Source organism: Natator depressus, chromosome 4, assembly GCF_965152275.1.
Source record: "Natator depressus isolate rNatDep1 chromosome 4, rNatDep2.hap1, whole genome shotgun sequence".
Taxonomy (NCBI): Eukaryota; Metazoa; Chordata; order Testudines; family Cheloniidae; genus Natator; species Natator depressus.
Window position 1 is genome coordinate 134,937,186 of NC_134237.1, and position 25,960 is coordinate 134,963,145.

General features: G+C 43.6%; 1 protein-coding gene across 2 annotated transcripts in view; it reads left to right on the forward strand.

Annotated features, from left to right (window-relative positions):
* The window catches only part of ATRN (attractin), a 265,369-nt gene that overhangs the window by 172,818 nt on the left and 66,591 nt on the right, over positions 1-25,960 (forward strand). For both annotated transcript variants that reach the window (XR_012639386.1, XM_074951939.1), the window contains exon 25: positions 19,384-19,445. Coding sequence is in view for 1 of the 2 variants with exons in the window: in XM_074951939.1 (XP_074808040.1) it covers positions 19,384-19,445 (62 nt within the window). In the remaining variant the exon portion in view is untranslated. The remainder of the gene's footprint in view (positions 1-19,383; positions 19,446-25,960) is intronic.

Genomic DNA, 25,960 nt, shown 5'->3' on the forward strand with positions numbered 1-25,960 from the left:
AGTCCAGCGTATGACACACAATCTGGCATAGGAACACTGAATAAATAATGAATTGTCAGATGGTGCTGCTTAATGAGTCTAGTCCTTCGATCAGCTGCTAGATGTGCCTTAATATGGTATGATACACTGCTGGAATAATCCTGTTTCTTTCCAAAGCACATGCAGCTTTGCTCTTTCTTTTTATTTAAAAAACAGAACAAAAATACCAGCAGCCTTATACTCAGAAACAACCAACCCTGCAACCAGTATGCACACAATAAAGAGAAAAAGTTTAAAGGGCCCGATTTCATTTTCAAGCTTCAAACAGCTCATTATATAAACAGTGAGCAAACAAATAATTTTTACAGTGTTGAAATGTGCCTCCATACTGTCCTTTTAATCAGTGTGAAAACTCTGGTTCTCCTGTCTTTTTTCCTCGAAATAAGTAGGCTGTTTAGAAACTGTTTTTGATTACAGCTGCTTCATGCAGTAAGATGACACAAGAAATCTGAAATGGTGTGCAGCTTTGGTATTGCCTAATGATGAGAAGTGTTGTTACTAGGAAATATTTTTGTTACTGGGATTTATATAAAATACTTACCACTTCTGTAGAGACTTTAATGCTCAGCACTTTACAAATATTAACAAAATCTGTGAGGTTTTTGTTATTCATCCCATATAATTGATAGAAATCGCTTTTAGATCCCTGTAACCTGTAGATAGCAAAGACTTTATTAGGCCATCCATTCCCTCTCCTATCAGTGCAGGATTGTTTTCTGTTGTGCATATTTCTAGAGTTTTGTCTGGTTTGAATTGATACAAGTAATGAGGCTATCACCTCTGTTCTAGCAACTATTCCACAGCCTAAACCAAACCAACCAACCAACCAAAGTGACATGATTACTGATCTTTGTCAATCCCGAGCTTCATTTTCTTCTTGTTTCCTTCTTGTCAGTTTACAGTTTACAGGCACCTTTTTTTTAACATGTCTGTAAAGTACCTACCCTCTGTAAAGCTCATTGTTTTCCTACATTTTAGGGGATGGAGAATGTGCGAGAGCTGGCCTGCACTACAAATTTTGACAGTGTTTGAATCGTTCACAGTGAATTGATATGTTGGTGAACACAATTTGTCTTGGTTTACATTGACTTGCAAAGTCCTGGTCAACACACAGTCAACTAGTTTGATTCTTTACAAACATGGTCAGCCAGCAATATTTTATGGTGAATACTAACATTGAGTGATAGTAACTGGGAAAGGCGGGACTTTTTCAGTGGTAATGGTTTCGTTTGTGTGTTTTTGTGTAATATGATTGACTGTTAGATTTGTTGTTGAATGGCTCTCTTTAGTTGTTAAAGGGTGTGTAGTCTCTGGCATAATTACTCTTATATTAATTTATAAAACAAAATCAAATTAAAATAAGTAAATGTAAACTATCTTTGCAGGTAAGATAGACTCTTGGGGTGCGAAGACACTGGCAACAGTAGCAATGCCCACTGAGCATCTGCAAAGTTGCCCTAAACTCCAGATGACATTCTGACTCACTTCTTTCCTGAGCAGACTGGCCTGTGGTTTACCAGGGAAGATAATCTTTGTGCTGTTTGTAGTTGAGATTTGTCTCCTGCGGCTAGACTCCATGATCAGTACCCATTTCCCTTGCAAGAAGCTTGCCAACTGACAGACTTTCAGGCTAATGCATTAGTCTACTATCCCAGCTGCCAAACTCAAGATAACTCAAAACAGCTTTGCAGCATAAATACATCTGAGGTCCAGTATAAGGGTTGATATTGTAAAGGTTTTTCAGGAAGTCTTCTAGTTTGAACTCAAATGCTTTTAAACCTAGCTGTGGAAAATGTGAATTTTTTTTTTTAAAAAATCAAATGGTTTTGTTTTTTTCCTTTTTAGTTTCAGATGAATTCCACATCCTGTAGTGAATTCCGAACTTAGGTTTTGAATAATGAATGATATGTTTTTATAAAGGTATTTTTTCTAGTCTATCATCTTATCTTTTCTGAAAGCAATATACCATGAAACATTTGCTTTTATAATGTGCTGAGAGGAAATACTAAGCATTTAAACTGTAAAATTAAAACAGCACACACAATCGTTCCAGAAATAGAGATCGGACCTACAGCAACTTTATTTAGCGTTGATGCAATCTTCAGAATTAGACACAATTGGATAAAAAAGAATGGCTAGTGAAGACAATAGGATCGTCGTAGTGTCAGGACATAGACAAAAAAGAGAACCAGTTCAGAGGCCAACTGCTTTGGCCAGGAAGACCTTGCCAGCATCTCTTGGCTATGCTTTATTAGTCCCCTATCTCCTTTCTTTGAACTCAGTATAAAGTGTGCTTATGTGCATGATACAAAGATTTGGGGGGAGGAGGCAAAGTTAGTGATAGAGTGGTTGGCCTATTAGAAATAAATAAAATCTGGAGATTATCTCAATTTGGTAGTTTTGTTCCCCAAAGCATTAAAACAAGGTAAATACAAAAGTTTTAGGAAGTTTCCCTTTTTATAGTCTGAGCAGGTAGTGACACCTATAGTTAAACTTGCTTAACACCCTAAGCCTTTGTTTTCAGTTGATGAGAACATTGCCAAACTAAACCAGTTGAGATGAAATTTTCCGTGCTGGCCCTCTGCCTTAGGCTGAATTATTATGTAAAGTTTCAACAAAACCAGTTCAGCTGTTTCCAGGATCCACGTGAGTGGGAAAATTTTTCTAGTTTTTTCTACTGTATTTTTGGAAAGCTGAAGTGCCTCCATGTGCTCAGGATTGAAATTTGCCAAAGGACTAGTCCTGTGGTCATGCTGTTGACATGAGAACACACCCACATATGTTCGAGTTATAAACTCCTGACACATGCCATTCGCGCAGATTCATTGGAACTTATTAGGCTTGCTCCTGCAATCTCTGAACATTCTATCTCCATTGAGTGTGCGCTAGGAAATTACGTAGAGAGGAATGTTTACGGCGACAAAAATTTTAAAAATGCTAGAAGTAAAGTTGCCAGTGCAACTTTACTTCAGACTCCTTGCATGTATACATTATAGATGTCTTTAGTTACATGACTACATTCTATTTGCTCTACAACAGGGGTCTCAAACTCAAATGACCATGGGGGCCACATGGGGACTAGTACATTGGCCCGAGGGCCGCACCGCTGACTGCCCCCACTCCGCCCCTGCCCACCCCTTCCCTGTCCCCATTCCAACCCCTTCCTGAAACCCCCACCCCAACTCTGCCCTGTTCCTGCCCCCAGGGGGTGCAGGGTGCAGCAGGGGGCTGAGGGCAGGGGGTTGGGGTCCAGGAGGGGTGTGGGGTACGGCAGGGGGCTCAGGGCAGGGGGTCGGGGTGCAGGAGGGGTATGGCGGGGGCTCAGGGCAGGGAGTTGGGGTGCAGGAGGGGTGTGGCAGGGGGCTTAGGGCAGGGGGTCAGGGTGAAGGAGGGGTGTGGGGTGCAGCAGGGGGCTCAGGACAGGGGGTTTGGCTGCAGGAGGGGTTCGGGGGGCGGGTCCAGCCCGACACGCACCGGGGGCAGGGCAGGCTCCCTGCCTGCCTGCCCTGCCCCCGCGCCGCTCCAGGAAGCAGCTGGGACCTGGGGGGACAGGGGCACAGGGGTCTGTGTTTTGCCCTGGCTGCTCAGGGCAGGTACCTGGAGGAGCAGCTAGGGCAAAACACAGACCCCTGTGCCCTCCCTCCCACAGGTCCTGGCCGCTTCCTGGGGCGACGCGGGAGCAGGGCAGGCAGGCAGGGAGCCTGCCCTGCCCCCAGTGTGCGCCGGATCGGAGCTGCTCTAGGTAAATGCTGGGAGGGGGGCAGGGGTGCCGCGGGGAGCTGGCGGGCCGCAGGAAATAGCCCCGCGGGCTGCGTGTTTGAGACCCCTGCTCTACAAGAATCTTGTCTCATTCAGTGTGCAGGCAGGCTGGAAAGTGAATAAGGCAAAAGGCTGTGAGAAGAGCTGGTTTCTCTCTCTTGCTGAGCCACACATTTTTAATATGATGTTTGGCAGTGTTCTATCGTGTATATACCTCAGGGACCTGAATTAAGATTGCTCTACCAATTATGAGCCTTTGCATGACATTGCTTGCTTGTGCACTTTCATCTAGATGTGTATCACTATTCTGCACCTGGCTATCTATTGAGTGGACCCTGCCAGTCTGATAGATTTGTGTGGTAGTTCTTTGACACACAGAAATGCGGGGACTAGATCTTAAGTACTCTTTGTAATTTAAAGAAAACTATTCCCACTTTTTGCTCTGCACAGCAATCTGAAAGCTCACATGGAGAGACAAGAGTGTATATAAATGGCATTTCTGAGCCAACTGCTGACTGCAGCTAGTTAACTGAAAAGTGACAATTTGTGACTACTGCAGTAAGGCAGCCCAGTGGTAAAATATAAATCAATTTTCATCTCAACTGAACATCAGAAGTAAGCTGGTTCTTGTAAAATATAGTGCAAATACATTTGCACCATAAAGTTGTGGGGCTCGGCTAGTAAGGTAAGGCAAGCAGGAAATAAATCAATCCTCTTGCATTGGTCTCCCACACTGATGTAACAAGTGATGCCATTTTTCAACAGCATAGCCCTCAACAATAGGTCAGAAAATCCAATTTTAATGAAAGCTTTATTTTGACCATTTATTCTTAGTGAGAAGTAAGTATTATTGTGGGGAAACTCTCGGTTTGGTGCAAGCTACTTGTCTACAAAATTATAAAGCTGCATTCTATATGGAGGAGGAGGGATAGAAAATTATTTTTGGAGGTTTAAATGAATGATGGCTAATTCCTTTAATATGAGATTAATCCTTAGACCAACAAGGCATGTGCCCAAAGTCTCTCTGCTATGTGTGATCTCCCCCTCCTCTAAATGCCAGATGAATCAATGGTTTCAGAGTAGCAGCCGTGTTGGTCTGTATTCGCAAAAAGAAAAGGAGTACTTGTGGCAGTTTAGAGACTAACAAATTTATTTGAGCATAAGCTTTCGTGAGCTACAGCTCCCTTCATCGGATGTATCTGATGAAGTGAGCTGTAGCTCACGAAAGCTTATGCTCAAATAAATTTGTTAGTCTCTAAACTGCCACAAGTACTCCTTTTCTTTTTAGATGAATCAGTGTTGCAACTATTCATCTGATACCGTTTCTGATTGCACTATTCAGATTTGTCAACTTTCCGAGATGATTAAGTAACTTCCACCCTGCAACCCCCATATACAGACTCAATAACATCCCAGGCTGCCCCTCATATCCACAAAACTAACTCATTAGTCTACTTGAAATCCCTCCTTCAAACTTTTTCTTTTGGTGATACCTACAAAAAGCTTGACAACAATTAGGCTGCTGGTGTGCTGAGACCACTGCTCATCATACTGACCAATATTGTCTCGTTTCCTTGTACTCCCCTGTACTTCCTTGTCTCCATCTGTTATCGCAAGTCTGAAATTTACATTGTAAGCTGTCTTGCTCTGTGTCTGTACAGCACCTAGCACAATGAGAGCCATGTCTAGAGTTCTTGGGTGCTATGGTAATCAAATAATAAATAATTTATTATTGAGCACATTACACGTGTGCTCTGTATAGTGCATGGCCTTCCTATTTCCTTCTTAGTTCCATTAAAAATGTTAGTATTTAATGTAAAGATCATATGCAGTTAGAGTCTTGACTTCAGCCTAGCCCTGTGTACCTGCTCAACAGTTGCAACAAGATGAAGCAGTCCTATTAACATTTCTTAGATTTAAAGTCAGATACTGGTCACAGAATTTGGATGAAGACAGCAACTCTGGAATTGACTCTTTTCATTGGACTGCTAGAACTAGTGTTGATTTGACCATTAAGGCAGTGTTTGGGGGGTTTGCTTTTTTGAAGCTGCAGCACACTTAACCAGCCTATCAGCCCTGTCGTGTCGCTTCTTCCCTATGCTTTGCAAACATGGGATAGCATGATCAACATCAAGCTCTGCTGTTGAGACTGACCATTGCATTTAGGGCCTTTTCCGAGGTGCTGGCCACTGAGAGAGGAGGGTCATCTGGCTAGTAAGAGCCAGTTGGGAGCCACTGGCTAGAGCTGCCCTTTCTAGGAAATGTTGTTTTCAGGCACAAGATGGCTTGGTCAACAGTGAGTAAAGCACATGAATTTGGACTCGGGCTTGGTCTGCACTCAAAATTTAGGTCGACCTAGTTATTTTGGTCAGGGGTGTGAAATAACTAGGTCGGACTGACATAGCTAGGCACAGTTGCCAACTTTCACTCCATAAATAAGCACCCTGACTTTCACAATAAGCCAAAAATCAAGCTAATCCCATTTCAAAACAAGGACAAAATAAGCCAGTCCCCAAGAACCCCAACACTCTATGTGAATAGATCCCCCGAGCGTTCAGTGACTGTAGTGGGCCCGCTGTGCACCCCTGACTCTCTCCCTGCTTGCCCCACCTTGCCCTTGCTTGGCGGGAGCTGATCAAAAAAAAAAAGAAGCCACAAGCTGCAACCCAAACAAGCAACAAGCTACAAGGCAAACACTAGCCAACAAGCAACTCACAAGCCACTTAAGTCAAAAACAAGCCCAGTTTCTGCGTATTTTCTCGGGTTTGGCATGTCTGTAACTAGGTCAAACTAACCCCTAGTGCAGATGCAGCTACAAGTATTTCTACACTGGAAAAAAAAACAACCCCCAAAAAAACCTGCAGCAGCAAATTTGTGAGCCCAGGTCAACTGACTTGGGCTCACCCTCCGGGACTAAAAATAGCAGTGTAGAGCTTGAGTTCCAGCCCAAGTGGGAATATCTACACTGCTGTATTTAGCCTCGTAGCGCAAGCCCAAGTCAGTTGACCTGGGAGCTGAGACTTGCTGCCATGGGGGTGATTGTGTTTTGCAGTGTAGATGTACCCTCTGTTGATGGAAGAACCCATTGACTTAACTAACTTTGGGGAGATGATGTTCCTACGCAGGTGGAAAAAGATGGAAAAATCCCCTACATCGGTGTAGGCTGTGTCTATATTATGAGGTTATGGTGACATAGCTATGCCAATATAGTCTCTACTTACCTTCACACTAGTATATGTAGGAGCTCAGTTGTACAAGATATTGGTTTATCAGTCCTCATCCAAGGTATATGGTTCAAGCCATTACAAGAGGAATAGCTCTGTGCACATATAATATGACTGATTCCAGGACCGGGAATTCATGGTAGTGATCATTGAAGTAGTCTGTGAACTCACTTTAGCATGAGAACACCCCAGTCATTTTTGCTGTCTTGCAGAAAGCTGAATTTGAAGTTTCCAGAGTTATCTGGTGCTGCTTCACATGATGATTAAAACCAAGAACAAATCAAAGGACTCACACAGCCACTGTCACCCTAACATCTTATTGCCTCACAATCCTTAAAGTATTATTTACCCTCACAGCACCCCTGGGAGGTAAGGAATTCCCCTTTTTTTTTACGTGGGGATTGAGGCACATAGTCTAAGTAGCTTGCCCAAGGTCACACAGGAAGTCTGTGGCAGAGCAAGGAATTAGACCTGTCTCCCCATAGTCCCAGGCTAGAGTCCTAACTATCGGATCAGGTCAGGCGATGCATTCTGAATCTCCAATACTGGGAAATGCTGACCGAAAATTCTGGGCCACAGTGCCAGAAATCATGTGTATACAAGGCAATGGTTCTGAGCAGTCTTGGTTGTCTAAATCTGTAAGGAGGAACCAGAATGAAAAAGAACCAAGAGATGAGCCTCCTAGTAGTATGGCCAGAAGAACACATAGCTAATGTTTCTGCAGTTTCTGCATACTGGGAAATGTAAACATTACAGATTGGCAAGTCAGAACTCTGATCTTTAGAGGAGAGCACAAACCTTCCTCAGAAGGTTCAGCTGGAAGTTTGGCCTCAGGGTACGTCTGCTCAGCAAAGAACCCGTGACTGGCTGTGACCGCTGACTTGGGCTTGCGGGCTCAAGCTGCAAGGCTGGTTCATTGCAGTGTAGGCTTCCAGGCTTGGGCTGGGGCCTCGCCTTCTGCACGTGATTTCTGTTGAGCCCAAGTTGGCTGGCACGGGCCAGTTGCAAGTTTTTCTTTGCTGTGTAGACATACCCTTTTATTCAGATACGCTCACTTTTTGGTGCTATTTTCTATCCTCTACATCTGTTTCAGTAAAGAGGATCTTGACGCAATTATCAAGAAAGATTTTTTCCTGTTCCCTATTTGCTATCAGTTGTTGACAGTATACTGTGAATGTGTTATACTTTTAAAGCACACATTTGGGCAAAAGACACAGGTTTTAACTGTTTTAAGAAGCATTGCAACAAGTAACAGTCATAGCATCTTGAGAGGAAGAACACAGTTACCTGCTTTCCCTACCAAAAGCTGTAAAGGGCCAAAATTAATACTTTAAATAACTGAAGAATATTTAAAAATGTTCAGGTGATAAGCTGACAGAAATGCAGGCACTTAGAATTCTGGCCATGGCTTCATGTTACTGTTTGCACTCTCCAAAGTCAAACTGAATTCATGCCTCATAAAAATGGCAGAAAATCAAGCTATGGGGGAGGAAATAAACAGAGATGTACGTAAATGCCACATGCAGCTTATTTGCTGTTTGGATGCTTGCTTTATCTGTTTGAAAACCCTGAGACTTGGAAACCCTGCCAATCTTATCAGCCTTCTGTTCTATCATTTTTTCATTGATTTGTTTTGGCACTCAGGTTTTGTTTAAATATAAATTAAGGTAGCCTGAATCTCTGCTCAGACTACTGCACTTTTCAAAATACTGTGTTGTCCCGTAGACTTAGAAAATGTATAGTATGTAGTGTTCTCACAGTTATTATGTTACTGTTTCTGGCAGGACAAGCTTTCTTGCTTGTTTAAATAAATCTTTTGAATTTTCAGTGAATTCAAAACTTCAGTACCCTGTTTCCTGTTAGCGTGTGTTCTCCAGTTCATTTTACGCTTTTGCATATGTTAACTGAGCTGTACTTTCCCTTTTTAGATAGTACTTAAAGAGGGCCTCTTGTTCGAAATATCATTGCTAACTTCACTTGTTGTCAGCCGGAATCTGAGAGGACTATGAATAGAAGGGCTCTAATGGTGCAAATTGCCTATGCTTTAAAAATTGCTGGGTATGGGCAAAAACCTAAATTTGGCATGTCCATAGTTTGGCATGTTCCTAGTGGAAGACAAGGTGGGAACGGCAGCAGGATTCATGTGTTGTGAATGAATGTATGGGAAGGCTGAGTTGGGCTTCAAGACATCAAAAATGCTGCATATTCTTATAGGAAAATTGAAATAGTTAAATATCTTTTAAAAAGCTTTCAGAAATATAAAACTACTAATACATTACATTAAATGAAATGCTAGCACCCTATTACAGTTCTTATAGAATTACAATTAATGTACGTAATTTATTCTTTCGTAATTATACTCTTTCCATTTTGCCTGTAATGGCAGTTAGGGATAATTAATTTATAACATCCTACAGGAATTATATTGTTCCAATTTGTGTGTAGTTGTTTTCATAATATGTGTGTCAGAATATTAAGTACAATATGAGTCACACATTTAAGTAATCTTAATGAATCAGTTACTCTTCCCATATTTTTCATGAATGTATTGAACTTTATGCTGCTTAATTGAAGTGCAGACTCAAGCATTTTTGATGAATTTATAAAAACCGGTTACCTACCTTTTGCAAATGTTGTTCTTTGAGATGTGTTGCTCATGTGTATTCCGATCTACATGTGCGTGCACCCATATGCGTGGTCATCAGAGATTTTTGCCTTTGTGGTATCCGTAGCATCGGCAGTGGCGCCTCTTTGAGTACCGCGCTCTTGCGCTGGTGTATCAGGCATCACCGACCCTACGCCCTCTCAGTTCCTTCTTGCCAGTAACTCTGACGGACGGGCAGGAGGTTGGATAATGGAATGGACACGAGCAACACCTCTCGAAGAACAAGTTACGAAAGGCAGGTAACCGTTTTTCTTCTTTGAGTGCTTGCTCATGTTGCTTCCAATCTAGGTGACTCACAAGTAGTGCCAATGGAGGTGGGCTCACAGTTTACCGTCTTGCAGCACTGGCCTGCCGAAGCCAGCATCATCCCGGGCCTCCTGGGTAAGCGCATAATGGGACATAAACGTGTGGACAGACAACCAGGTGGCAGCTCTACAGATCTCTTGAATCGGCACCTAAGCCAAGAAGGCCACAGGTGATGCTTGCGCTCTAGTCAAGTGCGTTTTGACTGTCGCCAGGTGAGGTACACTCACAAGCGCGTAGCAGTATCAGATGCAGGCTGTGATCCAGGACAAAATCTTTTGAGCAGACACTGGGCAACCTTTCATCCTGTCTGTCACCGCAACAAACAGCTGTGTTGATTTACGGAACTGCCATGTCCTGTCGATATAGAAGGCCAGTGCCCTCCAGACATCCAGGGCATATAACCTGCACTCCTCTTCAGATTTATGGGTCTTCAGAAATAAGACCGGTAAGAAAATGCCTGGCTGGTATGAAACTGGGAAACTACCTTGCCCAGGAATGCCGAATGCAGCCACAACTGCACCTTATCTTTGTAGAACACCCTATAGGGTGGTTCTGACATAAGTGCCCTGATCTCAGACACTCTGCGGGCGGATGTAACTGCCACCAGGAACGCAACTTTCCAGCAGAGAAGCTGAAGAGAGCAGGAAGCCAAAGGTTCAAAGGGAGGCCCCATGAGCCAGGACAGCACGAGATTCAAATCCCAGGGAGGGACAGGGTCCCTGACATGAGGGTAAAGACACTCCAGACCTTTCAAGAACCAGGACATAATGTCATGAACGAAAACGGACCTGCCTTAGAATGGAGGGTGGAAAGCTGAAATAGCGGCCAAGTGTACCCTGATCGATGACGGGGACAAACCCTGAAGTTTGAGGTGCAGAAGGTAATCCAGGATCACCTGCAGCGAGGCCTGCTCTGCCAGGATGTGCCGATCCAAAGCACAGCACGTAAATCTTTTCCACTTCACCAGGTAAGTCACTCTGGTGGAGGACTTTCTGCTACCCAGCAAGACCTGTTGCACCCAGATCAAGCATTCCTGCTCTTCCGCATTCAGCCATGCAGTAGCCATGCTGTCAAGTGCAATACCTCCAGGCTCGGGTGCAGGAGATTGCCGTGGTCCTGGGACAGCAGGTCCGGCCAGAGACTGGCTACCGAAAGGTCCAACAGCATGCTGAACCAGTGCTGGTGAGGCCACTTGTGGGCTATCAGGACAACCTTCGCCCTGTTCTGTTTGATCGTCATGAGTTCTCTGTGGATCAACGGCACCTGCAGGAAGGCGTCCATCAGGGCCCCTGACCACGGGAGCAGGAAAGCAACTGACAAGGAATCCCTGTCCATCCCCTGGAGTGAACAGAACAACATGGCATGTCCTGTTTTGGCAGGATGTAAACAAGTCCCCCTGGGGCGTTCCCCACTTTTGGAAGATCATAGTGGCTGCCTCCAGATGGAGCGACCACTCATGGCGAGACGAGAAGGTCCTGCTGAGGCAAACTGCTAGCACATTTTTGGTCCCAGGCAGGTGCGCGGCTCTCAGATGAATGGCATGCCACACACAGCGGTCCCAAAGGCCGAGAGCTTCTTGGCAAAGGGCTGACAACCTGGCTTCACTCTGCCTGTTGATGTAATACATGGCGGCGGTATGTCCGTGAGGACCTGCACCACCTTGCCCCTCGGGTGGGACAAGAAAGCCTGGCAGGCCAGGCAAACCGTCCTTTGCTCCCTAACATTGATGTGAGGGGCCAGATCATCCTGCGGTCTGTGGCCCTGAGTGCTGAGCTCGCCCAGGTGGGTTCCCCAGCCCAGGTCCGAAGCATCTGAGACCAGGGTCAGCAACAGGGACAGGACCGCAAAGGGAATATCCTCCAACACCGACCCAGGGTTCAACCACCACTTGAGGGGTGACAGAATGTGATCTTGCACCCTGACTACACGGTCTACATGACTGGGGGTGTAAACCGATGCCAGCCACACTTGCAGAGGCCGGAGGTGGAGCCGGGCATGACTGACCATGTATGTACAGGCGGCCATGTGGCCCAGCAACTGCAGGCAGATGTGAGCCATGGTGAGACAGTCGTTCTTCACATGGGAGATCAGGTCCAACGTTGTCTGAAACTGCGTCTCTGGAAGGAAGGCTCTAGCTCATGTGGAGTCGAGAGCCGCTCCAATGAACTCTATGCATTGGACTGCCCTTAAGGTAGATTTTTTCTTGTTTATTAACAGGCCAGGTCACAACACATAGAATGCACCAGATCGAGGCTTCTCTGCACTTGATCCCGAGACCTGCCCTTGATGAGCCAGTCATCGAGATATGGGAAGATCTGGACCCCTCGATGTCGTAGGTAAGTGGCCACTGGTGCCATACATTTTGTGAAGACACTTGGAACCGATAAGAGGCCAAAGGGGGGAGTGCAGTAAATTGGAAATGGCGTTCACCCACTATGAAACGGAGGAAACATCTGTGGCCTTGGAATATGGAAATAGGCATCCTACAAATGGAGGGCAGCATACCAGTCTCGCTGATCCAGGGAAGGGATGATGGAGGCCAGGGAGACCATGTGAAACTTCAACTTCTTGAGAGACTAGTTGAGGCATCGCAGGTCCAAAATGGGTCTGAGGCCCTCTTTTGCTTTCGGGATTAGGAAATAATGGGAGTACATTCCTTTCCCTGTCATGTCCCAAGGGACCTCCTCCACTGCCCCCATGTGCAGGTGGTTCTCGACCTCTTGAACGAGGAGTTGCTCGTGAGAAGGGACCCTGAAGAGGGACGGAAGGAAGGGGTGCCCAAAAAGTGCAAGGTGCAACCTTGAGACACTATGTCCAGCACCCAACAGTCCAAGGTGACTCGGAACCAGACCGAACAAAAGACGGTTGAGGAAAGAGTGGGGTGGATCCTGGAAAGTGACTGAGATGTCGCTCTTGACCGCACCCTCAAAATGAGTGCTTGTGGCCCCTGAGGTGATTTGCCGGTGCAGGCTGCACAGGTGAGTGGGAGGAGGAAGGACGACGGTGGCTGAAACTAACCTCTCTGTCCCTTCTCCTTGCAGACCTTGGGCGAGACCGCCAAGGCCTAGGCGGTGAGGGTGGCTGGAACTGTTTTCTTGCAGGCTGCGGTGAACGCATACCCAATGAGCAAAGGAAGAGTCCTGTGGTCTGAAGCCAGAAGCTGTGCTTCATAACCACTGCCGATGCTATCACCCTAGCCATGGAGTCAGCCATGTCCCACGCTATCTGGAGGGAGCACCGAGCTGCCATGGTGCCCTCCTCTACGAGGGTGCCAAATTCCTGGGCCAAGCCCTGAGGGAGGGACTCCTTGAATTTACGGAGGGAGTCCTTAACTTACAGTTGTATCTCCCTAGGAGGGCCTGATGGTTCGCCACTAGTGCAGGCTGGCAGTTGAATAAATTTTTCTTCCAAACAGGTCCAATCTTTTGACCTCTTTATTTTTGGGGTCGAGCTGGTACGGCCTTGTTTCTTTTTCATTGGCCCCAGAGACCACCAGCGAGCCTGGGGGAGGGTGGGTGTAAAGGTATTCAAACCCTTTGGCAGGACAAAGTATTTCTTTTCGTTCCTTTTTGAGGTGGGAGGGATGGATGAGGGGGGTTGCCAGATGGTCTTGGCAATCTTGAGGACACAGTCATGCACTAGTAGTGCAACATGGGCCGGGGTAGAGGCTGACAGGACATTTAAACAAGGTGTTTGCCTGCTCAACCATGTCCTCCACTTCCAGGCCCAAATTCTTGGCTGCCCGACAAAGCAGGGCCTGATGTTCTTTAAAATTGTCCAGCGGGCTTGCTTTTGAGGGTCCCGCAACCGCCTCATCCGGGGATGATGATTGCACTGCCAGGGGAGGCCCCAGGACATCTTCCGCCACGGGGGAGGCTTAAGGGTGGGCACAGTTTCCTCTGTCTCGACCTCCGAGCATGCCTCATGCACCAAGTCCGGTGCCATTGGTGCCTACAGCTGTTGCTCCAAGGCGGCAGCCAATGAGTGGCATGGAGGGGGATTCGCTAGAACCGACACTCTCCGCGCGCTCCAATAAGGCCACTGTGCTGGCCACTGGCCATGCTGCCAAGTCGGCACTGTTGACGTCCACGTGGCCTTGGGTACCCATTCGCGCTGGTGCAGCCTAGGTGAGGGGCTGAACTGAGCTTCCGTGCCGGAGGAATCCCCTTCCAGTGACCATGGAGGGGCCATCGACACCTGACTTTGTTTGCTGACTGTCACCGTTGGAGAACGGTGCTCAGAGAGGGGATTGTTGCTGGTATCGAGGGGACTGGTGACACGATGGGGAGCACTCCCACGAGGCAGGTGACCGGGACCTGCAGGAGGGTGAATGGTGTTGATATTACGGCGATCTAGGCGATCTGCATCGAGATGGCGGGACTGCGATCGCGGTGCCGATGACCAAGGGCGCGCCCCAGAGGGTCTGGACTGCAACTCTGGCGACCTTCGGTGAGGAGGTGGAGAGCGCTCCTTCCTCTCGAGAGATCAGCGGCACTCCACTGCCCTCTGAGGGCTCTTCTTAGTGGCTGGCTTGCCCTCTTGGGGAGCCTTTGCTGGTTTCTGAAGCACGTGCTGCATCGGTGGTGTGGGTGGAGGCCTTTGCTCTCTCAGCGCTGGGGGAGCTTGTGAAGGCGTCGGTGCCGTCAGGGGTTTAGGTCCCAAGCTGCTCCCAGGACTTGGAAGGGCCCCGACTAGGGAGGCATGGACATGTGGCTCCGGAGTGGCCGGGCAGCCTGAAGTAGATCCTTTGCCTGATGACCCAGGGCCCTTCTTGCCTGGTGCAAGAGAACCATGCTTCCTGACCTTTTTTTTGCACACCACTGACAGGGAACGGTGCCAGGCGTGCACAGCGCGCCGAAGTACTCGGCGAGTCCTGGCGGGATAACACAGAAGCCGGACAAAGGGTGGACTCCATGAGACAAGCCCGTAATCGAATATCCTGCTCCTTCTGCATGCAGGGCTGAAAGGTTTTACAAATTTGGCTCTTATCTCCAACATGTGATTCCCCTAAGCACTTGAGGCAGTTGCTCTGGGGGTCACTTACAGGCATAGGCCTGTTACAGTCCAACAGGGCTTAAATCCAGGAGACCGGGGCATGCCCGGCCTGGGGCAAAGTCCCCACTGGGACCTAAATGCTAACTGGTTTCAGAGTAACAGCCGTGTTAGTCTGTATTCGCAAAAAGAAAAGGAGTACTGGTGGCACCTTAGAGACTAACCAATTTATTTGAGCATGAGCTTTCGTGAGCTATAGCTCACTTCATCGGATGCATACTGTGGAAACTGCAGAAGACATTATACTAAATTATATTATATTAAATGCTAACTGCACTTAACAACTACTTAACACTAACTACTGTAAACAAACTATTTACAAGGCCCTAAGGCTCGAAGTCAGTAAGACGAAAACGGCTAGCCCGTGCAATGCAAGGGAAGGTGCTCCGACTAACCACGGGTGGTAAGAAGGAACTGAGAGGGCGTAGGGTCGCTGGCGCCTGATCCATAGGGTCATGGCACTGACCCATGAGCACAACACTCAAGGGGCGCCACTGCCATCCCTACAGATACCACAAAGTCAAAAAATATCCAACGCCCGTGCACGTGGGCGTGCACACAGCAAGATTGGAATTGTCATGAGCAAGCACGTGAAGAAGAGCTTTATTTATAGCTTTTATTACTCAAAATTAAATAAGAATGTAAACATAAGCTAAACAAATATGTTTATAATAGTGTTTACAAAGTTTAAATGAACAGATTTCAATTTAGAGATTTTAACTGATGGAGTGAAAAACAATCTCAGTAAATCAGTATTTGGACATAGTTATTCTGTTCTTTTTAAACTTATTTTAATTCTCTCCAGTACTGAGGTGCTGACTGTGATACCAGCCCACAGCTAAAGATCCTTAGCCTTGTGCAATGCTGATTTGTCAGTCAAACATTGCATCAATCTAAATCTATAAAATGATCCACAACAGTTAAACTAAAAGTGATTCTAAAGTTAGAAATTCGAGCTATTACTTAAATACTGAAATTTCAGTTCAAAATTGCCTTCCTAGAAAGTATTTCATAGCCAAGCCCTTTCCTTATGTGCACTCACAAAGTACACTTAATGATTCAAAGCTATTTCAAATGTCTTCTGAAATTCACCAGTAGGGGTAACCACATGTCACTTTTAATCTTATTTTACTATAAGATCCTACTGTAATCAAATGAAAGGTATACTCTTTAATTTTTAGCTTATATCTCATTAAATCCAGTTTTCATGTGTCTGAAAAGCAGTTTTATGTGATACTGCAAGTAATTGGGTTTTCAAAAAATTGCGATAGTTTGTATGCTTTCTTTCAGCTATCTTCTCACTAAATGTAAACAGATTCTACTGGTAGTGCTATGTTGAACGGTCTGGTCTCATTGCTCTTAACCATTTATTAATACAAAATTATTTTTAGGCATCTACAGTGACACTAGTTTGTGAAGGACTCCATGGTCAGGACTCCATAGTTAAGATTGAGTTCTATTTTGCACATATAACCTCTTTCTTTCACATGGGAAAAGACAGTAAATCCTCCCCAGAGGTACAGCACTTACTTTTTTAAAGTACAGAATGAATTTTCTAACAATTTATACATAGATCCTTTAATTAGTTTGAATTAACATTAATAAAAAACTGGATCCATTAAAAAGTTTAACATATCACTTTTCTTTGTCCTGAATGAGTTTAATTAAAGTATAACACACACACTTCAAACTTTCCTTATAGTTAAAATTAATTAAATCTTGAGTACAGTCTGTATTCAAAGAAATTAGGCTGCACTTGAGCAAAGTTATTAATTGTTGTTGTATCTAATTATGATGATGATAGGCTACAGATGGGGTCATGTGAACCGCACAGGGTGTTTTCAATGTGTGAGAAGTAAATTATGGAAGTCACCTGAGACTTTTTACCCTTTTTACAAGGTGCAAACTCCTCTGTTGCGTCCTTCCAAAATATAAGCTCTGCCAAGTCAATGAAGAAACCACACGTACTAGGTCACTTTGATTGCACCAGAGGAAGCTGACTTTTCTCTGTTACCTAGAACTTATCCATCTTTTTGATTTTCACTTGAATCCCTTATTCAGACTCCTGTCTCTGGGCATCTTTTTCTAGTCATGGCCTAGAGAGAAGTACCTCAGTTCTGTTATCACAGCTGGTTTACAGCTCTGGAATGCACATAAGCATCTCAGTTTTTTTTCTTGGATCCATCCTGCACTGAAATGGCAGAAGCTTGTTTTTAATCTGTAAATCCCACTTTGGTCTGTTTTAAAGGAAGGTCTAGGCCCAGTCATTTGTCCTCCATTGTATTTAAAAGAGGTTCCTACCACTTGTTTAATTTTGTTTACTTGTATTTCAGTTGCAATAGTCTTTGACTTCCAGCATGCAGTAGCCTGACAATGATTCTTTCAGGAGGATTGTTTGCCTGTCCAGTTTCTCTTTCTGCTTCTAGATTCCTTGTTCTATAAAAGGTTTTAGTTTAAAAATTTACCGTTTTGTCCTATTATCTCATTAATATAGTTTGTATTGTGAATGTATGACGTTACCTCTAACGTTTCAGTATCTTAGACAGACAAGGTAGCTGAGGTAACATCTTTTTTGGACTAACTTCTGTTGGTGAGAGAGACCAGCATTTGAGCTTACACAGAAAAAGAAGAAGAAGAGTTGCGTGTAAACTCGAAAGTTTATCTATCTCACCAACAGAAGTTGGTCCAATAAAGATATGACCTCACCCACCTTGTTTTGCCAATATCCTGGACCAATATGACTACTGCATATTAGTATCTTAGATATTACATAACATAACACTACATAACAAGTATCTTAGTTACTGTCAATTCCTCTTTCTAGAATATATCAGGAGCTTGAAATTATTTGATTTGTTTGAAATTATTACTATTCCTATCTTGGTATCTGTTTTAAAGAAAACATAGATTTAGCCCTCTGTGCTTAAAATGTAAAGTGCAGCCCACAATATGTTTGCTATCCTTTTTAACTGGAAAACTCAAGTAGACTGTTGGCACTGCATTAAAATTAAATTAAAAATACAGCTTGCCGAATCTTCCCGTCATACGTAGGCAGTAGGATTGAAAGAATGGAATCATATAGTCTGCAGCTTTCAGTGCTGTTGGGTACAAGCTTTCCAGCAAAATAGAAAGTATACCATTATGCACTCCAAAGGAGATTACAGTGTATTTGTAAACAAATGGTTCTGGCCTTCTACTATATCAGTTGCAATATAATACAGATATTTAAAGCAAATATGGCAACAGACTATGTTTCTGGAAAAAATAATCAACTGGTTATTTTTCTGGTATTCATAGTATTCAACCTGTAGCTAACAGTGGGAATAAGTTAAAAGTGATACCAGTATTGTTATGATGTGTAATTTAATGGGAAAATAGAAACGATGCTTTGAGACAGACTCTATAAAAATGAAAAGCTTTGCTGGATAAACTGCCAGTTTCCGTTTAGTGTTGGAAAAAGTTCCAATTGTTCATGAAAGAGTTAATTTCCTGTTGTGGTGCTGGGATTGATAGTCAGAGGAAATAGGAGGTACCTGGAAAGAATTTGTGCAATATTAGCAATCACAAGTTGCCTTTCTGTTGGCTTGCCTTCCCTTTGCTTTGTTGTTTTTAACCAGACTCTCTAATCTCTCCTTTTGCCTCTAACCACCTCCCAATTTCCTGTTCCTTTCTTCCTTCTGTGTTTTGTCCAAAAAATTGGGTTGTTTTTCACTTTTCTTTTCAGTTTGAGTGGCTTGCAGGAAAGTGGGTTAAAATGAATGCCATAGTTGTTTTTACAGTATCTATTATCTTTTGTGTTTCATGCCTTTTTGCTGCTCTTGGTGTAAGTTACTTATTCAAGAAGATCTTACTTTAAGGGTATTATTTCAATGAGGGCAAGCAATTCTGCTTGCTTTTGAACTTTTTAGTATTTATTGTACTTTATTGGTTAATATGTCTGCAGTCATTCAAAATATTCTACTTTAGCTGTATGCTGCTGCTTATTTGTGAGTATTGTGATCATTTTGGATTTGGAGCTTTTCAAAGATGGTTACCATGTTCTTTTGCCTCATTTATCAAAGTGATATATTCCTGGATTGTAACTGGAAGAGCTGAAGCATTTGTTTTGTTAAAAAGAAATTTGGATGAAGCATTTCAAACCTTAATCTTAGGTCTGTTTCTTCTTTGTCAGAATACTACTTAATATTTGTTTTTAAAAAATCAACATGGTGTACAGTTGAAGAAAATGAAGCAGTATTTCATAGTAATTGTTGATCCCAGCAGCAGTGTAATGATGAATTTTGGATATAAATTACCTGCCAGTGAAGTAACAGGAAAACATTTGCTTTTCTTTTTCAGATTGCTTTCTCACAGCACAGCAACTTTATGGACCTGGTACAGTTCTTTGTGACATTTTTCAGGTACTTCTTCATTTTAGGCAGATAAATGTTTCAACTGTTTTAAGAAAGCTCCTTTTATCAATACACTGATTTATAGTTTATTAAAGTTAAACCATCATCTTTATCTAACATTTAAGTCTAGTGAATTGAAAGTACTACTATTAATATTTAAAATATTTTTTCTTGGTAAGGTTAAATTAGAGAAATTGGCTACACGTCAGTGCAAGCGCTCACCATCCTCTGAATAAAGTGAGCCCTTATCGTCAGTGTGAAACATGTTCATGATGCTATAAGAATGGAAACAACAGAAGTAAAATAATAATCTGTTTCTTCTTCCATTCTTCAAAAGGGTGTTCTTTACAAGAACATGGGAAGACTCCAGAAGTGATGAAAATTGGGTCCTTAGGATTTCATAAACTGATGTGCTGGACTTTCTAATTGTAGGGACTGTTAATATTTCATAACATGACAATAATATATATACTACTTTCAAGTAAACATTTCAAAGTGCCTTATGAACATTAAAGCCTCACAATCCTTTGTGAAGTAGGTAAGGATTATACACGTTTTACTCATGAGTAAACAGCTGAAGAAATGGTATCTTGCCTGAGCTTTTACACACATTCAGTGTCAGAAGAGGTCATAAAACCTAAGAGCACTGAGTTGGCATTTCATGAAGATCACTTATCATGGCTCCTATATCAAACTTTTTTCGTACCACTACATCTTAAAATAGTGCTGTGAGGACACTTTACAGTGGATGCTTGTTTACAGCAACACCTTGTAAGAGTGACCGCTGCTTGTGAGCAACATTTCCCCTGGGAACACTTTCCCTACTGTGAATTGTTGACACTCCCCATAACAGCAACGGTCGCTTAGGCACAACGTAGAAAAAGGGCACCGATATCTTCCTACTAGTAAGCATCTACTGTATATGGTTTACTTCCTGTCTGATTCATGTTGATATGGGGTAAAATCTTGTTCCCATTGAAGTAAGTGAGGGTTCTTCTTCAAGTAGTGTCCTTGAGGGTGCTCCACTTCATGGGCCTCTCATGTGCCTTGATTGGAGATTTTCTGTTAGTAGTGTCTGTTCGATCTGTGCATGCACACTATACAACCTTGCGCCACGCTCCCAGGGCATATAGGGCTGCACGGGCAAATCGCCCTCAGTTCCTTCTCTCCAACCTCTGCCTGAGATGGAGCTCTAGCGTGCCTGCCTTGTGTGTGCCTCTGTGTGTTTTGCAGTTTAGTTCAGTGTTTCTAGTTAGTGTTGTTGTTAGAATAAAATCAGTTAGATAGATGTGAGAGGTTTCATTTTTTTTTCTCCCCTGCCCCTCCTTTTTTCCCCCCCCTCCCCCACTTTTTTCTGGTGAATTCATTTGGTCTGGCTAGGTATGCCCGGCTCACCAGGTTTCAAAAGCTGCTTCTCTTGTTGGGCGGCTGTCCCAATCAGCAACAGCCACTCTAAATGTATCCATTGTGTTGGAGAGTCCCATATCTCCCAAAATTGTAACTTTTGCCTGGCTCTAAAATCTAGAGCTCAGATAAACTGGAAGACCAAACTGAAGCTGCTGCTGATGGAGCACTCCCTTCGACCTCCTTCCAAGTCAGGTCAGCAGACCACACACTTTCCACCTTCCTTCCCCCTGCCATTCATCTGTCTTCAGACTGTGACCCTTTGGCTAAGGTCTTGCCTAGAAGGGGGAAGATCTCAGAGGACTTAGGGAAGGTTCCAAAGCAGGGGAGCTCAGTCTCCCACCACAAGGAGCCAGCTCCCAAGAAGTTCTGATCTCCTGCTAGGTTTATGGTGTTGGAGGCCTCAGTCTCTCAACTCGGTACTTTCATGGCGGAAGACTCTCTTCCTCCAGTACGAGTGGAGCAGGGAGACCGCAGAGCACGTCAGAGAAACATAACGCTGTCAGAGCCCCAGTACCATCCGCCTCCAGATCAGCACCATCTATTTCAGACTTACCAATGGTGCCTTCCCACTTGGCTCTCTCAGTACTGTCCAGGGAGGTTGAAGTGCTTCAGGTTGGGGGGCTGTCTATAAGCAAGGACTGGCCTGTTTCCCGTGCACATCGGTGGAAGCACTCTATGTAGAAATCCCATCTGTTGTTTCGACCTTCAGGAGGAGTCCACGCAGAATCCTTCTTTTTGTATTGTTGTTAGGAAGGTTTCTGTGGGTTAGTATGCTGTTCAGAGGTGTTGGAAATATTCCTTGTGTCGGAGATGTTGAAAGTAGGATTCTAGGTCACCACAGAACTGTATCATGTTCGTGGGGGTGGAGGGGCATGAAGGACAATCCCTCACTCTCACAGATCTTGGGAGACAGGCCAGTCCTCGCTTACAGACAGCCCCCCAACCTGAAGCAAATACTCACCAGCAACCACACAACAAAAACACTAACCCAGGAACCTATCCTTGCAACAAAACCCGTTGCCAGCTCTGTCCACATATTTATTCAAGGGACACCATCATAGGACCTAATCACATCAGCCACACCATCACAGGCTCGTTCACCTGCACATCTACCATTGTGATATATGCCATCATGTGCCAGCAATGTCCCTCTGCCATGTACATTGGCCAAACCGGACAGTCTCTACGTAAAAGAATAAATGGACACAAATCAGACGTGAAGAATTATAACATTCAAAAACCAGTCGGAGAACACTTCAACCTCCCTGGTCACTCAGTTTCAGACCTAAAAGTGGCCTTTCTTCAACAAAAAAACTTCAAAAACAGACTCCAACTAGAAACCGCAGAACTGGAATTAATTTGCAAACTGGACACCATTAAATTAGGCTTGAATAAAGACTGGGAGTGGATGAGTCATTACACAAACTAAAAACTATTTCCCCATGCTAATTTTCCCCCTACTGTTACTCACACCTTCTTGTCAACTGTTTGAAATAGGCCATCCTGATTATCACTACAAAAGTTTTTTTTTCTCCTGCTGATAATAGCCCACCTTAATTGATTAATCTTGTTAGAGTTGGTATGGCAACCCCCATTTTTTCATGTTCTGTGTGTGTGTGTGTGTATATATATATATATTTGTCTTCCTAATGTATTTTCCACTGCATGCATCTGTTGAAGTGGGTTTTAGCCCACGAAAGCTTATGCCCAAATAAATTTTAGTCTCTAAGGTGCCACAAGTACTCCTCGTTCTTTTTGCTGATGCATACTAACACGGCTACCACTCTGAAACTTTGCATTTACAATGGACCCAAAAGACACTTACACTGAATTCAATATGGACTCCCAAGGATATCCAGGAAATTGCCATATCGACCACACTGAGGTCTATTCCCAGCTCTGCCACTGACCTGTTGTGTGACCAAGGTCACACAATTTCTCCTCTGTTTCCCCTGCTCTGTGCTTCGGTTTATCATCCTGTCCTGTCTTGTCTATTTCGACTGTAAGCTCTTCAGGGCATGGATTCTCTTTTATGAGTATGTACACTGCCATGTACAGTGGCACAATAGCTGGACTGGGGCCTCTAGGTGCTACTGTAGCATAGATTATAAAAGTTATCAATGTTGAATATTCCTTTGAGCTTTACAGCACATTCTGTATTTATCTTGTTAGGTTTTAAGCGACACGGGCTTTCTGAGTTGTTTATTGCCAAGCACATTGGCAGACCTTAGGTATTATTTGCAGAAACGCAGCAGTACCTAAGCAAAGTTATGAACAATTTTTGTATCTAATTTTGTGCACATGTGTGTTAGGATATTAGGTTTGAGAACTCTATATACGGAGGTACAGCGCTATTTTACTGATTGTCTAACTTCTTTCAGGGTCTGTCCAGCTAAAAATGGCTTGGTTTGAATGTTTCATACTTTGCTTAGCCTATGCATAGATTTTAATGGTATGTAACTAATTTTTAAAAATTAGCCATACTGTGTGGTACATCAATGCATTCTTTACATAAGAATGGCCATACTGGGTCAGACTGGTGGTCCATCTAGCCCAATATTCTTTCTTCCGACAGTGGCCAATGCCAGGTGCTTCAGAGGGAATGAACTGAACAAGTAATCATCAAGTGATCCATCCCGTCGCCCATTCCCAGCTTCTTGAAAACAGAGGTTAGGGACACTTCAGAGCATGGTTTTGCATCCCTGCCCATCCTGGCTGATAGCCATTGATGGACTTATCCTCCATGAACTTATCCAGTTCTTTTTTTTTTTTTTAATCCTGTTATAGTCTTTTGTGGATACAGATTAACATGGCTATCCCTCTGATACTTGTTATAGTCTTGGCCTTCACAACATCCTCTGGCAAAGAGTTCCACAGGTTGACTGTGTGTTGTGTGAAGAAATACTTCCTTTTGTTAGTTTTAAACCTGCTGCCTATTAATTTCATTTGGTGACCCCTAGTTCTTGAGTTATGAGAAGGAGTAAATAACATTTCCTTATTTACTTTCTCCACACCAGACATGATTTTCTAGACCACTATCATATCACCCCCTTTAGTCATTTCTTTTTCCAAGCTGAAAAGTCCCAGTCTTATTAATCTCTTCTCATCTGGAAGCTCTTCCATACTCCTAATCATTTTTGTCACATTGGAATTGGAAAAGGTACAGAAGAGCGTATCTTTTTTGAGATGGGGCGACCACACCTACACACAGTATTCAAGATGTGGACATACCATGGATTTATATAGAGGCAATATGATATTTTTTGTCTTATTATCGATCCCTTTCCTAGTGATTCCCAACATTATGTTAGCATTTTTGATTGCTGCTGCACATTAAGCGGATATTTTCAGAGAACTATCCACAATGACTCCAAGATCTGTCTTCAGTGGTAACAGCTAATTTAGACCCCATCATTTCATATGTATAGTTGGGATTATGTTTTCCAGTGTGCATTACTTTGCATTGATCAAGTTTCCAAGTCTCATAGCTCCATGCATGAGTTAAACTGTGCAAGGCAGGGCAAGGAGATGCAATAAGAGACAAGAACTCTGTAATTTCAAAGATCCCAGTAGGATGGGGAATCAATTACTTTGCACAACTCCAAATCTCAACTCAGCTTATGAAGGAACAGGGAAACCTGCAGAGCCCAAAAGCTCTACAGGGCAAGCAAAGTCACAGCTTGGTGGAAGCCAGTAATCCAGTAGAACATCCATACTCCAGAGACTAGTGTTACCTAGGGCTGGCTGGGACTAAATTCTGCTCTGGGCCGGTACTTAATTTCCTTTTTTATTTAACAACCAAGTTCCTCTCCTTCAAAAGATTTGGAGCTTGAAGTTCAGTGATTCTGAATGCCTGCAGCTTCCTTTGCTTTCAGCTGGAGTTAGGGCCCTCAACACCTTTGAAAATCAGGTCCAAGTTTGCTAGTTAACTTTACGGTTATTATTCCATACAGTAGCTTTTTATTTTAAGCTCCAAAAATGTCAGCAGATAAAGGTTGAGAAAAATGGCTCTTACTGGCTCATTAATATTTCATTATAATTGAAACTGTAAGAGAAATGATATTCTAACCACTGTTAACCTTTTGTAAAACCAAATGAATTGCAAGGAAACTTTTTCTTCCCCTTTCCTTCCCTTCCTTTGCATAAGCTCTTTAATTTTTACTTTGCACAAATCCTGCTGTTTTCTTCCCTCAAAGTTTAAGCTATTGAAAGGTTTTTTTGTATGCACAGACTGTGGTCTTAAAAAAGTGTCAATTTTTTTCTTCAAAATCTATTCCTCCCCATTCCCACTTTGCTAGTAATTTTTGTAACAGTATGCAGAATGGTTTTGTACAAAAGGTGTTATAAGGAGCCTTCAGTCCCTACTAATCTCATGCCACCTACATTTGATCTAATTTCCTATTATCTTTTTACTAGCATCCTGTGTTTCTCCGCAGGGATCGGTTCTGGTTCTGTTCAATATCTTCATCAGTGATTTAGATAATGGCATAGAGAATACACTTATAAAGTTTGCGGATTATATCAAGCTGGGAGGGGTTGCAAGTGCTTTGGAGGATAGGATTAAAATTCAAAATGATCTGGAGAAATCGTCTGAAGTAAATATGATGAAATTCAATAAGGATAAATGCAAAGTACGCCACTTAGGAAAGAACAATCAGTTGCACACATACAAAATGGGAAATGACTGCCTAGGAAGGAGTACAGTGGAAAGGGATCTCGGGGTCATAGTGGATCACAAGCTAAATATGTGTCAACAGCGTAACACTGTTGCAAAAAAAGCAAGCATCATTCTGGGATGTATTAGCAGAAGTATTGTAAGCAAGACACAAGAAATAATTCTTCCACTCTACTCTGTGCTGATTAGGCCTGAAGTGGAGTATTGTGTCCAGTTCTGGGTGCCACATTTCAAGAAAGATGTGGACAAATTGGAGAAAGTCCAGAAAAGAGCAACAAAAATGATTCAAGTCTAGAAAACCTGACCTATGAGGGAAGCCTGAAAAAATTGTGTTTGTTTAGTTTGGAGAAGAGAAGACTGAGAGGGGACATGCTAACAGTTTTCAAGTACATAAAAGGTTGTTACGAGGAGGGAGAAGAATTGTTGTTCTTAGCCTCTGAGG